At 48.1% G+C, this 18,159-nt stretch overlaps 1 protein-coding gene across 3 annotated transcripts in view; it reads left to right on the top strand.

Moving 5' to 3' along the window:
- The window catches only part of B4GALT1 (beta-1,4-galactosyltransferase 1), a 64,895-nt gene that overhangs the window by 35,276 nt on the left and 11,460 nt on the right, over nucleotides 1-18,159 (top strand). For all 3 annotated transcript variants that reach the window (XR_012159188.2, XM_073346035.2, XM_073346034.2), the window contains exon 2: nucleotides 6,615-6,850. Coding sequence is in view for 2 of the 3 variants with exons in the window: in XM_073346035.2 (XP_073202136.1) it covers nucleotides 6,615-6,850 (236 nt within the window). In the remaining variant the exon portion in view is untranslated. The remainder of the gene's footprint in view (nucleotides 1-6,614; nucleotides 6,851-18,159) is intronic.

Raw genomic sequence — 18,159 nt, 5'->3', positions numbered from 1 at the left:
TAGCAAGGTACAGTAGACTTTGTTCAAGATGATTTCTCTCACCAATCTTCCTTCTTCCCAGCCATGGCTGACTTTCCCTCAGTCGGGACCACCCACAGAAGTACGAGGTGCTGGTTTCCCTTTTCTTCCAAGGTGAAAGATCTTTGCCTAAGCTGGTTTCTCACCTATATTCAGTTTTCAGAGATTGACTCCACCCGAACCCTTCCATCCCTTGGTTGAAAGACCCATCTTTCTCAGCTTGCAAGAGCTCTGTACCCTTGTTTCTATCTAGTGAGGGATGCCGAAGATGGCTTCTGTCCTTGTGTATATCTTCCAAAGTTCAGTGACCTTGTTACAAGAGACAGGATGATGTCATGCTATTCTTCCCCTCCTGTGGACTTCCCATCCCCCTGCTGATTCATATGTAAATAGGGCTTCCCTTGTTTTTGGTCACTCTTTGCTTAATTTCATTGGAGGTAGTTGCCTTCTCCTTGTCTGGGGGAAAGCCTGTTTCTCCCTGTGTTTGGTCATAGACTGCAACGCCTAATACCAGTGAGTATCCGTAATTCCTCAGGCAGTGTTTAAATAAAGACATTTCACACTGCTATCCCAGTGTGTGATGGGCTTTCACAAATCGCCTCGCTCAATACACTTGGTGTACAATATTAGTGCCTGACAAATCAACTGACTCAATTGCTTAGTACTTGAGGTTCAGCTGCCCTGTCTTGATAGATCAGGAAACCTTTGCAATGGATTCTTTGAAAAGTAAAACTCAGACCAAGCTTCTCTCTACTGCTGAGTGTAGACGCCATGGTCCCCCATTTGTTAACTCGATAGCTTTTGGTTTACCTAAGTGGACCTTTATTGTCTTTGCCTGGTGACTAGGCTAGTCAGAGGAGCAAACATGTTCCTTTGTCTAGGGCAGACCTGTTGACCAACTCCCTGACGTGCCTGGCTTAAACACGCTTTAGTCGTCATTCCAGCGTATGTCCATAACTCTTAACACACACACACCATGTACGTATATCACACAAGAATATTGAAGGTCAGTGCGTTATTAGTTTTTCTAGTTACATACTACATGACACCTTTTTAAATTCAGATTATAGTCCTAGTGAGTTGGGGTACCCTGAATTGGTCAGGCCAGCTGAGACGCACTACCTGATACCAGTGAGCCCTTTGGTACTGACATGCTCTTAGAATCACACACTTAAACCTGGAAAACTAACTGGAGGAGGTATTGTTTCATATTCTCTGTGTGTATATAAAGTCTGCTGCAGTTTCCACGGCATGCATCCGATGAAGTGAGCTGTAGCTCACGAAAGCTCATGCTCAAATAAATGGGTTCGTCTCTAAGGTGCCACAAGTCCTCCTCTCCTCCCAGACATTTTAGGGAAACGCAAGGAAAAACATCAAGCCGTGCCTGTGTGTCATGTTCTATTAAACACAACGATACAGAATGGGGTTTGGGTAGAGGACCGGTTTTGATTCTTGCAGACGAACAGGTGAGGACAGGTGAAGCCTGCTGGTGTTTTCTGTGTGGGAAGCTCTGGTGATATAACAATTAGCCGCACTTGGAATTCGGAGACCCATTGTAAATGACTGGACTTGGTGAACTAGAGCGTAAGAGAACAGGCACAAAAAGCAAAGTTAGACCATCACAACAGAGGCAATATGGGGGGTCCTCCCAGATTTCTGCCAGTGTTTGCTGGCCCCCCTCAGTCATATGTTGGGGCCGGGCCCTCTCTCTGTGCTGCAGCTGTTGGAGCCCCCGAGCTGCGCCCTGTGGATAGAGGCAGGAGCAACAGCTGGGAGCTGCAGGGAGGGGCCGCTGCTTTCTGGGAGGGGAAGCTGAGGGGAAGGGGGGAGGATCTAATGGGGGTGTGTGTGTGTGTGAGACTTGTTCTGGGGCTGGCTGAACCTTTAAATTGTGCCCCCCGCCCTCCCATTGTCAGCAGGTCATCTCTAGTCACAACATGCTCTTCACTAAACGGTTTACTTTAGTTATATACCGTGCTTCACAGTGTTCTAGTCGTTGGTCGGTAGTATCTTTTGTAAAGGTAAGTGACATCTCGCTAATAGGAGACTGTAGAGGGGCCAGCTGCCTCCTGGGTGGAGGTCACTCTGTGGTGCCCTGTTCCAGTTTCTCACCTCTTCTGGGTCCCTTAACTTTCAGTCCACAGTAATTACAACTTTGCCCTCCTGGGCTCCCAGGGATTGAGTATTTGCACACTGGCCCTCCAGGCCACAACCCAGTTCAGTCACTCTCTCCCTTTACTTGGGGGCACCCCAGACCTAGGTCCCAGTTCAAAATCTCTCAGGCTTTATCTGGCTGAAGCTCTGCCTTCTTCGGCCCTCTGGTCCACAGCCCTTGCAGGCCCAGCCCCTTCTCTCAGGGCAGGTCTGCACGATTAATGCTGCATCAGCACAGCACTTTGATGAAGACACTGGAAGCTGATAGGGGAGCTCCATGAGAGGCTTAGCTACTGTCTTTCGTGGAGGTGGAGTAACTATATCAGCGGGAAAAGCCCTCCCGCCAACATAGCACTGTCTGCATGACGCGTTAGGTCGATGTAAGTACGTTGCTTGGGGGGTGGATTTTTCACAGCACTGAGCGAGGAGGTAGGTACACCGAGGTAGATGCGTAGCATAGGCCTGACTTCAGTCAGGGTCTCTAACAGGAACCTCCTATTGACTGCAGCCCCTCTCTCAGAGCTCTCTTGGTCTCAGGGTCTTCCTGCAGGAACCTTTCACACTCCGTAGTCTCTCTACCATTTCCTGAGCTTCCCCGCTGCATTGCAGCCTCCTGCTGCAGGGGCGAGCAGTGGTCCCCAAACTTTTTACCTCACGTCCCCCTTGCTCCTGTTTGTGCCCCCCTCCCTCCAGAACTGGGGCCGGGAGCAGGGCTGTGGCTCCAGGATGGGATGTGTGATGGGTTGGACCCCCCTTCCAGAGTGTCACCTGATGTACTTGGAATTCACTGAGCCTGCCTGCTCCACCAGCCTGGACTCCCTCGCTCTGTTTTGCTGAATCAGGCTCTCCAGCCTCTGGCAACACACCCACAGGTAGGGACACACCAGCCCTAGAATCACACAGTCTGCAAACAGCCCTCTATGCGAAGACTCAGCTAGGAAATTGCCCAGCACTCAAATGCAGCTCCCCCTCTGGGAAGTACACCCAAAACAATATTGTCTTGCACTGTAGAGAAATCTATGCAACTTAAGCTCATAAATTCACCCCCACACTCAATGTGGAGGAAGATATGCAGAACTTCTTGCCCCCCCCCCCGTTATAAATTGCACAAACTGGATTTTATAATAAACAAAAACAAGTTTTTATTAACTATAAAAGGCAGATTTTAAGTGATTATAAGGGATAACAAACAGAACAAAACAACATACTAAGCTTACGATGTTAAACAGACTAGTTTCAAAAAGTAATTTCTCACCCTAAATGTTGTTTTTGGGCAGGTTGCAGAAATTTTTGAAGGTTAGCTACCCTGCTTGCAGCTTAAATCTTCAGACACCATATTCACAGACCAGATCCCTTTTCCAGCCTGCCCCCCCCCCGTGTCTTTGTTTCTCAGATCTTTCCATCTTGGATGGGGATTCAGTGAAGAGTGAACCAAGATCAACTCCCCAGCCTTAAATAGAATTTACATAAGGCGGGAACCTTTTTATTTCCCAGTCTTGACCTCCCCATCCTTATAGTAGAAAATCACTAGAAGTCCAAGATGGTGTTTAGTACCAGGTGACATGACCACATGACCTTCTAGTATCAAAGCAACATCCCAGGATGCTTTTCAGGAAGGAGAGAGATTAGTATCTTCAAAGTCTTATTGTTTCTCTCTAATGGCCCATCGAGGCTGATGGCCTGCTATCTGGTGGGTGTTCCCCAAGTACACACACAGTAGTTGTTGTTGTTGTTACATAGCCAATATTCCCAATTTTAGATACAGAAAGGATACATGCGTACAAATTAGATAAACACATTCAGTAAATCATAACCTTTCCAATGATATCTCACATGACCCATATTACCTAAAACATATCTTAGTTATGCCATATTCATATCATAACAATATTTCTATGAAGAATATGGAGTGTAACGTCACACAGGGGCAGGGGTAAGGAGGCCAAGGCTGTGGCCACAGCTGGGGGTGGGGGCAAGTGCGGGGCTGGCAGCCAGGGCCAAGAGCAGATCTAGGTGGTGCTCCCTCCCTGCCCCCCATGGGGGCTGGCCTGGGCCCCAGATACGCCCCCCTGAACATTCATGCCCTCCTATGGGTGCACACCCCACAGTTTGGGGACCTCTGTTATAGGGCAGTGCCCTGCTCTCTCCCAGGTGTGGCTCACTGTATAATGAGAGTTGGCTACCCCAGCCCTGAAGGGGTGAGATGCCCTATTACAGAGACCTTGCTGGCTAATGGAGAGTATTGACAATCCCCACCCTGACCCCATCACCCCTTCCATGGCACTGGATGTAGGAGTATAGCCTGAAGCAGAAGTAACTCCTTCTAGTTCAATAAGCAAGAAAAAGGCCACAGGCCAGAAGTAAAGTCATATTGTGATGATATCACTATACATGAATGGTGCATTAATGTAAAGATAGACAAAACTCACTCTAACAGCTACTTATCTGTATTTATCTCTTAAAACTACGCCCTTCCTCCTTACCAGTCATGCTCTATACATCTAATGAAGATGCTTTGTGAGGATGAGCTTTGGTCTGTAGTAATTTCCCCAGCTGTGCACACGCTGAGGGCTTTCCCCTGTGGCAGCACGTGCTGGTGAGCGTGGGCATGGAGCTCTCACTTATTAAATTAAATCTTGGGATGAAAAAGGGGTGGGTGTGTGTGTACATAGGTCTGGTATTATGCTCATCCAAATGTGAATTGAAACTAACATCTCTCCAAAAAAACCTATGTGCTTTGGATGAAGTGCAGATGGCCTTTAAATGATTAAATTGAAGGACATGCCAGTAGTGTTTAGCTAAAGCTGAGCCCCATTCCGCGGTGTGTTTACACTGTCCGACGGAAGAGCTGACATTTTCCGAATTCTTCCTTTAACTCAAACACCCCACTGACACTCAGAGCACAGTGCTCTGTGCTTTAGTTTAGGACTGCCAGGTGCTCCTGTCAAAGAACACCGCTCTGAGGGTTCCAGGGCAGCCCCCAAGAGACTTTGGCCTCTGTTCCCAGGGGCTCCCACGCCCTGGGCTGCTCTCACGCTTTTGAGAGGTTCCCGGATTTCCCCTGCATCTGTTTTTGACTGGGCAGGACTGTCTCAGAGCAGAGAGCTGCTACTGAGAAACCGCCTGATGAAAAATAATCCATGCTTCTCCAGTATGCGGCTGCAGACTTGGCTGGTGCCCCCACCCCATCGTTTTGATGACACCGTTGCTGTGTTGCATGTCTGAGGCCTTGTCTGGGCTCAGGTGTAGCCCAGACTTGGCTGCACGTTAGGGTGTAACTGGCATAACACTGAACATGATGGGTCCTTTCCTGCGCTGGCTGCAATGTCTTGGTGAGCAGCATTCTGGCAAACCCAATGGTTCAAAATCCTGCTGGACTATGGTAACGTCACAGCGCAGAAAAGGACAGGCCAGGGTCTGCAGCAGTTGAGCTGACGGAGTTTTCCCCAGCACTGAGGGGTCAGCCCCAGCCTCAGTCCCAGGACGGGCCTCTGTGCTGAGGAGGGCACAACACCCTGGCAAGGGGTGACTGGCAGAGCCTGCAGCCTGGCTTTTGTCGTCGGGATACTTTTCTTCATTAGCGATTACCCAGTCTCAGTCATGTGTCTCTCTCTCCCCCCCCCACACACACTCGCTTTCATTCAAAGCCCTTGACCAACCCCTGCCGTGGGCGTCATGCCCTCTGTGACTGGCTTGTTCCCATGGGGTTCAGCTTGCGCCATAGTGGGGTTCAGCTGCCATTCTGAGCCATGTGTGGCCTTATTTGAAGCAATGCTAATACGATAGCCATGTTTGCCTATGAGCCTCTCGGTTTGAAAGCCCTGCTTCAGGGCAGACTACCATGGCACTTTCCAAACCTATTCCACTGAAACCATGCGCTGGAGTTGCCAGCCTGAATGCAAATATGGCTTTGTTTAATGTTTCTAGAACAGGAACTTTAAAGGTGGGTGTACTTTCAGTTGCTCTGTGGGCATTCTAAGCTAAAAGGGGGTTTTGTTAGTTTTGCATATGGTTAGTCCTTGGAGTAAGGAGATTATTTTTAAATCATGTAAGACCCGCACTGGGGTAGCGATTAAGTGGAGTGTTGCAGAGTGCATGCTGGGTTGTTACTCCATGCAGGAGCCAGTGACCTATGGTAGGTCTGAGGACTTTCAGACCCAGTAAATATTAGATACAAATTTGAGGCCTGATCCAAAGCACATTGAAGTGTGAGTCTTCCCTGAGTGGGGCTGGGTCTCACACTGCTCCTGTATTGTGCAGCTGGTTTTGATGTGCTTGGTTAAGGGGGCAGTTTTTCATGTCCATAGGATTTTATTCAGATCCAAACCCAACCATGTCCCCATCCTTGGTTATAAAAGCACTGTGTTTCTTCAAACCTTTACAGGGAATTGTGTGGGCCTTTTGGAATCTGCAAACTCACTGTCTGTCCTGGTCCTTTCCAGGTGGTGCACTGCGTGTGGAATTTTCCCAGCCTGTGAATCTTGAGGAAGTTGAGAAGATAAACCCTGAAGTGAGAGAAGGAGGCCGGTATGTTCCAAAAGACTGTAAAGCACTTCAAAAAGTAGCAATTATCATACCATTCAGGAACCGTGATGAGCATCTGAAGTACTGGCTGTATTATCTCCACCCAATCCTTCAAAGGCAACAGCTTGACTATGGCGTGTATGTCATCAATCAGGTAAGGACTTGGGACATGCATACATTTGCAGAATAATGGCTACAGTACTCCCGTGCAAAGGTGCAGTTGGCTTATACCCAGTAACCAGCTTGCTGGTTGAGATTAATGCGCAAAATGAAAGAGTGAAGAGTCAGGAACCTTCACTGCATAATCTGCGAACAAATCCAAACACTTGTGCTAGTTACTTTTATAGCTTTAGTAAAATTCTTCTCCATGGTGAACTGAGATCCACTTCTCAAGTTAGGCAAATGCCTTGTGAGTAACTTCTGCTTAAGTAGACTCTTTGAGGGGAACTTTCAGTAATACAGCCTCATCTTATTTCCACCAGGACACACTTATCGCCAGCTTGTGCAGGACTTTCAGCCTTAGATTCCAAGGCCAGAAGGGATCATTAGATCCCTAGTCTGACTGCCTGTATGATGCAAGCCAGATACCCAGATAACCTCCAGTAACAGTAATAGGAACAGTGAACTAACTGTCCTGCGTGTGGCTAGAACATAGATCTCTTATAGATGTAGACAAATAATTGTCCATTTCAAGTAAATGGAATAGAAAAAAATTACTGGTGTTACTTCCAATATATTTGCCTTTTAGCCCTGCCTATGTCCCTCTCCAAACAACACGACTGGCTTGAGCATATGCCATGATTCCAAAATAGATTGGCTATCGTGCACACATTGAAAAGCTTAAAGAAGTTGAGAAAAATGCATTAGTTGTGATGAAAGGGCACCTCTCTCGCGCCGAAGGGTGCCAGTGAAGTGTCTCTGAGATCTGGCACATAGATATTAACACGGCGTCTCTGTCTAGTTTTTGATCCCAGCCCTGTGCGATGCTGAAAGGCAGCACACTCCCTGGAGCATAACTGTTTCTAGAGTCAAGAGAGACAAGGTGGGTGAAGCATCAGAGGGCGTCGCTGTGTTAGTTTGGATCTCTAAAGCGGCAAAGAGTCCTGGGGTACCATATAGACTAACAGACGTATTGGAGCATAAGCTTTCATCTTTTGCTGGATCAGCTTTACCTCACTCACCTTGTCTCTCTAATACTCTGGGACCAACCTGGCTACAACAACACTGCAAGAAACAATGGATGATATCTAAAGTCAACATCAGTTGGTGTGTGCAGGTGCAGCAGAAAGGTTTGAACTTTTCTCCATGCCTCAAGCAATGGATTGCTGTGCATTTGAAATAAGGATAGATACTGACCTAAGGAGTGTTAATACTTACCTGCTGGGCTTGCTATGACTTTGTTCATGTTTCTGTGATGGCAGAGCGTTCTATTTACAGCTGCTATGCAACTGCAAATAACAGATTATGATCCAAGCTAAAATAATGAACTGTCATTAATTCCCCTCAAATCATTTTTGTATATATATGTAACATGCTTGAAAATCAGACCATACTGGTGACTGAGTCAGCTTTTCTACAACCGGTAATAACATGCTCAACTAACTATACTAAATGTTATCCCTGAAGTTGCTCTGCAGATCCCCTTTGCAGTATAGCATAAATGGCAGTTTAGAGTGCAGCTCTCCAGACTGAGCCGTGCAAGACCACACGCCTCTCACAAATGGTGGCGTAAATACCCAGCCATCCCTAGCTCATGAAGTTGGTATTTTATTGCACTAAGGATGCACTGCGTACATGCATATATTTTGTTTGCCCATATAGTGATACTAGTGTTCTGGTTAAATCCGCATTGAAAACACACGTGTTGGGGTGGGGATGAAGCTGGTTGCCTCTGCATTATGTACTTTCATCAGCCAGAATGCTCCTTTCATCAACTTGTTAGTTTCACAAGTTGGGTGCATTTGCATAACTTGGAAAGTCATAAGTTAGTGGTGTGTGGTCGTTTCTAATAAATGGTCATGGGTTGCTCTAAGCTTCATATGTTAATTTATCTTTTGTATTAGCGTGTTCAGTATCTTGTTTAAAATATGGGATTTCAGTCCTACGCACATAGCAGTGGTTACTGCTCATTGTAATTATCTTATATCACATAATAGCTTTTCAGAGGCCTTTGAAAAATGACTTGTGGTCTTGGGCTAGTTGCTAGTGAGCAGATATCCACATCACAGTGATGATAGCACCACTGGAGCTAATCTCCAATGGTTAGTGTCCCTGGCAACGAAGGCGAGCACTGCCCGGTCATGGGGACTGAACTATACCATAGGGCATTTCACATATGCTCTAAAATTAACCTGCACATAAATTAGCTAGTTTAAAATATGCCCCCTTCGCGAAGAGTTAAACAGACATCGTGCCAATATACTGAGTATACAAACCCGAGAGAGGTGCAGTTCATGCTCTGCAAGTCTCTCCTTTACAGCAGGGCAGTGATTAGCGGTAGTAACTGACGTGACCTAATTTGCAGCTAAAATGCTTGCCTTCTCCTGTGCTGAAGTCTAAACGTGAACAAGTCTCAACATGATCTGCACGTCTCTGAACCATTGTGCCCATAACACAGAGAACTGTCCGTGGCACTACGCCACGAGGGGGCGAGGGGAAAGCGGTGTCGGGGGCGGTTACAGAAATGTGGGTGCTTTGACAGAAGTAGAGGAGGAAAAAACGTTCTTATTTCTCTGCTGTCTTGACAATTGCTTTTCTCTCTTTCTTGTCTGTCCTTCCCTTTGCATCCATCCTTCCTTTTTTTTTTTTTCTTCTTTTTTTTTTCCTTCTAGTGAGGAAATTTTATCTTTACTTGTTAATCGTGTCTATAGCAAAGCAGTCACTGAAGCAAGGAAAATTACTGTGTGATCTGCTTCTTGCACTCCAGCTACGTGCTCTTCTGTACTCTGCATCTCATAGAAAGAGAGAGGAGCGCTGACCCTTACTGCTGCTGCACTGGTAATGTCAAACTTCTTCCTTTCAGTGCAATGCAATTCAGGCATGAATCCATTGCATCTTCACCATTCAATTCTTGGCTGTCTGAAATGCACCAGATTAATGTTGGACTGAAGTCAGAAAAACGGTATTTGTAAAGTGTCTGGGGTATAACCAGAGCCAGTGGAAAACTGGAGCGGGGATGGAAAATGCAGAGCAGCAGTTTTATGGTCTATTGTTTTTTTTAAATCTCGTCTTTTTTTAAACTGCTCCCAATGTAAATGGATACATTTTGCCAATCCCAGTTAATGAGGCAATTACCTGTCTTCAGTGGAACATATACCATCAACACACTTGTGACCCTGACCTTTGGCCTGTTCACCTCAATGAAGTGTGAACTTAATTTGGGCCATCCACATGCCAACATCTATTAAAATGGATAAATAAACGTGCAGCTGTGCCTTGCCTGTGGGAGATAAAAAAGATCTTACAATGAACAATTGATTAGGAGAGCTGGAGCTTGCAAGGTCCGTCTGATGTTTTGCATCTACACACAACAGTCATGCCATGTAATCTACAAGCACTGGTCATAGTGTGTTGCAACACCTGGGGTGAAGTCTTCAGGTCAGGTCTACCTGACCTAGCCCAATCAACAATGGAAGCCACATGTGTCATTACCCCACCAGCTTATCTGGTTCTCCAAACTACATCCCACAATGCCATACCTCATGTTTAGAAAGCCCCGGGGCATTATGGGGTAGGCACTCCAGGAGTTGTAGAATGCACCAGTAGGCCTGTGAGTGAGATGACCATCCGTTTCATGTAACCCCCTGAAAGCACTTTCCTCCTTTGGTGCCCACATTCCTGGGATTAGGCAGTCTTTAAAAACACTGGGGCAAATTCTTTGCAGGTAAAACTCAAGTGACCAGTTTGGGTGTCACCTCAGTCACTCTCTCCAGGATGGGAAGTCTGCATACTTGTTCCATATGTAATTCTCCTGCCCCACTACTTGGCTCCTCCCAGTCAGTATACTCAGTTTATCCCCCCTCCGGGAGGAAGGGCAGTACTGTTATCCCCATTGCTATAGATGAGGAACTTCCCTGTGGTCACACTAGGAGTGTGTGGCAGAGCAGGGGATTGAAGCTGGGTCTCCTGAGTCCCAGGTTAGCACCTCAGCCACTGAACCAGCCTTCGCCTCCTAGAGCCCTCACTTGACTTGGCTGCTGAGTGTAACTACAGCCACCGTTACCTCTTGTTGCTGCTTTACTGAGCTAACACATTCACCCTAAAGTGGGTAGAGGGATTGGGGAGGATTAGAAAATTCCCTGCAAATTTAAGTTGTTTTTCCAGCAATTTCCCACTGACTCTGGCTATGTCCTGTGACTGCATGTGTGGTACATTGTGTGATATCTGACTCTGCTCGTGTGTGGGTGTTGTGTTTTTACATGTTATCTCATAGGGCAGGATGGAGCTGCTGGGCTATTTTAGAAAGAATCAATAGAAATGCTGCCTAGCTCCTGTTTGCCAGTTTGCTGGGTCACTCTGCTTGTGGGTTAGTGTACAGCAGAGGCAGATGCTGTTGTGAAAAGGAGCTTTCTGTTCTCTCCTATGGGTACCGAGAAGAAAAATAATGAAGAGACTCTTCTGTGAGGAGGCTGCTCAGAACAGCCCTCACCTGTTGTTGGGAGCAACAGCAATTTCTCTCCTTTGAATGTGTGCTGGAAGGCAGTTGTGCAAGGCACCCACGGCAGTTGGTTATTCCAGTTTAACTGAGTTTATCTTCTGACCTTCGATGTGGAAAGCAGCTGACAACTGTGTGGCCTGTACGTGTCCACGGCACTCCGTTCCCTGCATCCTGCCGATGGTGCGCTCAGCTGCTAGTCAAATAATGGACATTTCTGTGCCACGCTCTGTTCCTGGTGTTTTTCTGTTAAGGAATCTATTTTACTCACTGCAGCAATGTTGTGGCTGCTGCTGGCTGCATGGCACCAAGGGCTGAGGAGATGATATTCCTAGTGAGTAACATATGGTGTGGACTAGAAACACGCTGGATGCTGCAGTACTCCTAGAGAAATAATCAAATACATGTAGATTTAGACTGGGGCTTCCAAAGAAGTGTCTGGGAGTCACTGTGGATAGTTCTCTGAAAACATCAGCTCAGTGTGCAGCGGTAGTCAACAAAGTGAACAGAATGATGGGAATCATTAAGAAAGGAATAGATAATAAGACAGAAAATATCATATTCCCTCTATATAGATCCACGGTACGCCCACACCTTGAATACTGCATGCAGATGTGGTCACCCCATCTCAACAAAGGTATACTGGAACTGGAAAAGGTTCAGGAATGGGAATCAACAGAAATGATTAAGGATATGGAACAGCTTCCGTATGAGGAGAGATTAAATAGACTGGGACCGTTCAGTTTAGAAAACAGACAGCTAAGCGGGGGATATGACAGAGGTCTGTAAAATCATGACTGGTGTGGAGAAAGTGAATAGAAAATGTTATTTACCCCTTCACTTAACACAAGAACTAGGGGTCACCCAATGAAATTAATTAGCAGCAGATTTAAAACAAACAGAAGGAAGTATTTCTTCACACAACGCACAGTCAACCTCCGGAACTCGTTGCCAGAGGATGTTATGAAAGCCAAGACTATAAGAGAGTTCAGAAAAGAACTAGATCAGTTCATGGAGGATAGGTCCATCAATGGCTATTAGCCAGGATTGGCAGGGACACAACTCCATGCTGTGGGTGTCCCTAGCCTCTGACTGCCAGAAGCTGGGAATGGGCAACGGGATGGATCACTTAATGATTCCCTGTCTGTTCATTCCCTCTGGGGCACCTGGCACCAGCCACTGTTGGTAGACAGGAGACTGGGCTGGATGGGCTATTGGTCTGACCCAGTGTGGCCGTTCTTATGTCTCTTTGGGAGTTAGGCTACCTGAGCATTAACGCCTTGATCCCACAGAAGCTTACACGCAAGCAGGCCTGTCACAGTCCGGTCCAAAATGTCTCTCCCTATGCGGCTGGTGAAGAAGCACCCTTGGTAACGTGGCGATCATGCTGCTTCAGTGTTCAGGGGCGAGAGTATCCTGCACTCCCCAGGCTGACACCTCAGGCTTGGAGCGATGAGAAGGGAGCAGTAGGTGTAGTGTATGTTAGCCTTACCCCTCTGAAACCTGCCTCCAAACCCAAAGGAGGTGGGTTTCAGATGTGTTTGGAGGCTTCCACTGGTCCCTTCGTGTGAGGAGTAAGCTGCTGCGTGGGGGGGTCTATGGATCCTGCCAGGTGCTCCTGGGGAGTCAGCAGAGATGGTAGGCTGGATTTCCAGAGGTGCCAAAGGGGCTAGGCGTCCAAACGCCACAGATGGCCAGTGGGATTGGATGTCCAAATCCCCAAGACTTCTCTAAACCCCCCAACGTTAATGTTTAACACAGGCAAGCCCCCCGGAACCCTGAGGGGGTCTCTCACCCCTGCAGTAAGCCCGGTGCCCAGAGCCTTACCCTCTCCCAGAGGCGCTGCCATCTCGGAGCTCTAGAGCACGTCTACACTGCACAGCTCTTGTGTTTCCAAGCCTGCACTTGAGCCACCGCACTGCATTGCAGAGCTGCATTTACAGTTGCTAGACCCAGGTCTCTCAGTTGTGCAGCCCTTCTGACTCAGGTCTGCAGCTTGAGCTGTGTCCAAGCTGCAAAAGCACAGGGCTTGGACCCAAATCACAGCAGTCCTCGGGCACTGACGCCCCTGCCCCTCCCCAGCAGGGTTCTAGGACTTGGGTCTTGAGTGCTTGCTGACCCGAGTCAGACTGATTGGTGTGTGGACGGAAGTCGGGGCCTGGGCTCAAACCTGAGTCAGAACCTGGGCATAGTGTCTAGTGTAGACGTACCCCAGAAGGGGGTTCTGTGCAGAAACTTGAACCTGGATGTACATATGCTTCCTACTTTCAGTAGACATCAGAAGACATCAGACATCAGAATTATGCCTCAGTTCGCTTCCCACAGGGGGGGGTTGCTGGTTCCTTCCCAGGGTCTGATGGCTCTGCATACTTTCAGTGCCGCTGCTGGCCGGTGTCACGGGCAGTCGGCATCTCCTGGCTTAGAAGAGGTTTTTCTAAACAAAATGAAGCCTCCTGTTGCTTTCCTCCGAAGGCTCCCGCCAGGCTGGCAGTTGGCAACAGCCTTCGGAGCCTGTGGGACAGAGGCTGGCCTCCCTGCCCTTGGGCCCCTCCAGGAGCTTCAGATCACAGCTTGCCTCTGAGATGTTCAGAGCAGGTCACTCCAGTTTCTCCAGCAGAGCTGCTCCCTTGGAACGCTACCGGGCTGAGTCTAGTCTGACTACGCTCTCCTCTCCGAGCTAGATAGGCTTCCAACCTGCCGCTGAGCAGGGAAGAGGAGTTTTCTGGGGACTCCTTTCCTTCCCTCTGCTGTGACAGGGATGGCAGAGTTGCCCACATTAATTACAGGGTGCTCTTCTTCCTGAAGTGACAAAGAAGCGAAGGTGTTCTCTGGACATCTACAGGGCCCTTAGGGTCTATCTACACTTGCCCCTTCCTCAGCGAGAGCTTACTGCTGCTCCTGTGTTAGTGGTCTCCATGTAGAAGGTAGAGCCTCAACGGTTGTGGTAGACTAATGCACATGGTCCAGTTGGGCCATATTTCCTTCCCAGTAAAAGCGCCAGGTTCTCTTCTGGCATGGTGTCTCCAGCCTAGTGCCTGCACAGGAGGCATGTGTGTTGCTGTGGAAGTTAGCTATTTGGCAGGCCCCACAGGATTAGCATTCCAGCCTCCACAGGTGAGACAAATGGCTACAGATCCTTCAGTGCAGTCTCTATAAGCCACAGCTAGATCAAGTGTCAAGCGGTTTGTCTGGGGGTAGCTGAGTCACAGAAGCAAAAGGGATTTCTTCTCTAACTCTTCTGTTTGTGGCCTCAGTCCCCACCATGTGAATGACCACTCTACCGTCTGAGGGATTCTCTTGGTACAGATTTGCCTCTCTCGTGTTAATTGACAGGCCATTAACACGGACAGCACTTCTTATTCAGTTTGGCTGGGCAAGTTCTAAGTCCTAGGGTGATGAAGAAGGGGAAGTCTTTATTTGCATAAGGCTGCCAGCTTTCTGCCCTGTATAGGAAGGGTTACCACCTGCCTGGCTGTGAATCTGCCTTGTGTGCTGCTGAGACCCGCTGGGATGGTCCGTTCACTCATGCAGGGAAAAGGGGAAAGACAATCCCCTTGAGGTTTGCATGGTGACACATTCTGCACGGGTGTTCACTGCCTGTCGTTCTTCGGACCTGAAGGGGTTTGCATACCCAGAGGACAGGCAAATAAATAAGCAAAAATGGTAACGTTAGCAAGAGTGCCATCTGTTTGCCACCTGCTGAAACGTCAGAAGTAATGGACCGTGCTACGGCTGGAAGCGAGATCTCAGTGGGGCTAACGGAGCCCCACACAGACACGTTGCAAACACACCGTGCGTGGAAGCTAGCTACACAGCAGCACCTGGCTGAGCCCAGGGCACAGTAGCATTCCCCTGGGGGGAGGTTTCTTTTGCCAGGAGGAAGAGGATATTATTTATTCATTTAGTACAGATTCAGGGCCCAGCTTTGGTAGCCTTTGTTACACTGAATGGTACCATTGAAGCCAACGAGAGCACTCCTAGAGCAAGGGGATACTAAACCAGAGAAAGGGTATTAGAATCTGGCCCTGTTTTTTTTATTATTATTCTGCTTTTACCAAGCCTCGTCCCACCACCATCACCAAAAATAAATCAGGAGAGAGAGTACAAAACTCAGTGAATTTCCTACTTCTGTATTTTTCCTTTTGAAAGCGTTGGGATTAGTTTGAGGCTAAACCCTTCAGCAGCTCATGGGATACTGGGAAATTTAAATCTGTTACTTCAGCCCTGACGGTGCTTCTAAATTGTCACCAGTTAAGAAACGCACAGCCCTTTTTAACAACAAATAAACAAAAAACCTCTGTGTACTCCTTCCTGTTCTGATCGCAGCTGTATCGCCCTGGCTGTGTCCTTGCTGGGGCAGGGGTTCAGAAGCTTTTCCATAGCAGGGATCGTGTCTTGGGAACAGCTTCCCCTCCCATTGATGCTCACACAGCCCCCCTTCCATTCGCAGTCATACAACGTCCTTGTGGCAAGTACAGCAGTTGCCTATGGGAGGGACCCATCCCACCAGGAAAGGGCTGGGTAGATTTTAGCCACTGGAAACGAGGACCCAGCACCATGTGCCTAGAGAACTCTCCATGGACCATGTATAAGTGCATTTTAGCCTTCTAGGGCTCTGTGGATCACAGCCTGCGCGTGCTGCCGCAAGGACCCCTGCAGTCCTCCAAGCTGCAGCAAAGCCAAGGGCTGTGTCTGAGTTGGAGGAGTCTGGCTGTAATAACAGTCTCATCAGAGAAACCGCCACTGCCTCTAGGGTCCACAGACCCGTCTGAATCGACATGGAGAGGGTCTAGGCATAAAGCATAGACGGAAAACACCAAATGGATTAAATGCTTGTTGTCTGTGTCCTGGGCATGGATGTGCTTGTCCAGCTGAGCAGATGGCAGTTCAAGCTTGCAGTGGTGAGGGTGGTCTGACCCGGTTGAGAACTTCTGTGTCCCAGCCAGGCAGCAATCTCTGTTTTCAGTTCAATCAACAGCTTGTTTCCTAAACCCTTACTCTGGAGAGTGACTTAAAAAACACCCTGAGTTGATAAGGGTCCTAAATCTAACTCAAAAGGCCTCGAACTGGACTGCCATGTAAGAGTTGCAGGAAGTTGGAGGTTGGTGGTTGAAGTTGCTCCTAAAAATAAAGGCTTAGGGAGCATAAATCCGAGTGAGAGGCCTTCTTCACCTAGTTCATTACTGGAACAGTGAAGAAAGTGTAGGAAAAATGGAGTTCTCCATCTATGACATAACCATCAGAAACAGCTTGAGCAATGATAAGCTGGCCCCCGAGATGGGAGTGGTTTTTAGGCATTTTATCCTGCAGCGATCCTAAGCAACTCCTTGCACAGCACTGGAGTGACAGCCTCCTGGCAAATACACAGCCCTCTGAACTGGTGTCTGACTCTCACCTGGCCAGGCAGTCCCTCTTTAAGAGGATGTCTGCGTCTGTGGCTAGAGCTCAGCCCTTCCATTTATTTGGATTCCATTTCCTATTTGTATCTGATTTGTTTTTAATCTCTAAATTAGATTACAGAAGTACCTCACTGCTGCTAAATGCACTTCTCTACCCTTCCCCTACCCCATCCCACCCTCCACGCTCAGTTCACTTTCTGTTGCTCAAGGATCGGCAGAACCACTTTTGCATGGTTGGGGTCTCCCTGTTAGGCCTTGTCTTCGTGAGAAAATTGCATTTAACTAACCTGGCTTAGAAACAAACTTTGTGAAATCAGTGAAACCGGCAGCTGGTATTTCAGGTTCAGGAAGCCTCCCGTTGACTTAGCTTGAGTTGGCTCCTCAGCGAAGTTGATGGTAACGGCTCCCACGGCAGTCACGCAAGCCAGTGCTCGCCGTTGACTTTAGGGGGAGCTCAGAGAGGCCAATGCTTGTGAAAAACCCAGGCCTGTACCTGTGTAACTGTCCTTCAGTTTTGCACGACTAAAGTAGCTGCAGGATTTAGTGAATGAAACATGGTTCCTAAGAGCCAGATCCATTATCCCGTTTGGATTAATGATTTACCGGGCAGATTATTTATTAGCCAAGCAGAGGGGCCAATCGGAGAGTAAACTGGGAACCTTTAAGCTTCCGTTCCTTGTTCCTCAGCACAGGCTCAACCTGCGTTCCAGACGTGCTGCTCTGTGGTTGATGCTTGCTGCCCTGTAGATGGAGGTAAATGACTTTCAGCAAAGCTGCAGATGCCTTTAGCTTTGCGGTAATAGCCAAGTGCACGGGGGAATTCACTGGAACCCAGGAGAGAAGGGGGTGGGGTGTGGCCACTGTCTGGACCTCCTTGACTGATAGTATTCTAAGGGTCCAAGGCTCTTTCCAGAATGGCAAAACTTTCAGTCATCTTCAGGGGTGGGTCACTTCTGCCGCCCATTGCTCCTTTTGCCTGTTCCCCTTACAGGTTTTGGGCTCCAAGCCAGTGGTGCAGGATCAGGCCCTTTATGAGGAACAACAAACCTTAGCCTCAAACAGGGGATATGTAAGAATGGTGCATAATAGTTTCAAAAGTGTCTAAGTGACTTAGGAACCAAGTCCCAGTTTCTGAGTCACTTTTGTTCTTGTGGAAGTGATGCTTGTGTGTGTAGCCAAGCAGTCGTCTCCCCAGACTCTGAGATGGATGGAGGTAACGTGTGGGGCAGCGCCAGAGGCTCCCACCCCAGCTGGTGTCCAGGTTTAGACCCCAGCTGAAGGAGCTGTCTGCTGTATTGTACAGGCTTTTGCCAGGTGCGAATTGCCATCGTGCCAAGCGCTGGTGGTATTCTCCTGACGGTGCCCCTGAGCGGCACTGTCAGGAGATACTTTGCTGGTCCCCTCGATAGG

This window comes from Lepidochelys kempii, chromosome 5, assembly GCF_965140285.1.
Source record: "Lepidochelys kempii isolate rLepKem1 chromosome 5, rLepKem1.hap1, whole genome shotgun sequence".
Lineage (NCBI taxonomy): Eukaryota > Metazoa > Chordata > Testudines > Cheloniidae > Lepidochelys > Lepidochelys kempii.
This window is presented reverse-complemented; position numbering and strand designations above follow the sequence as displayed.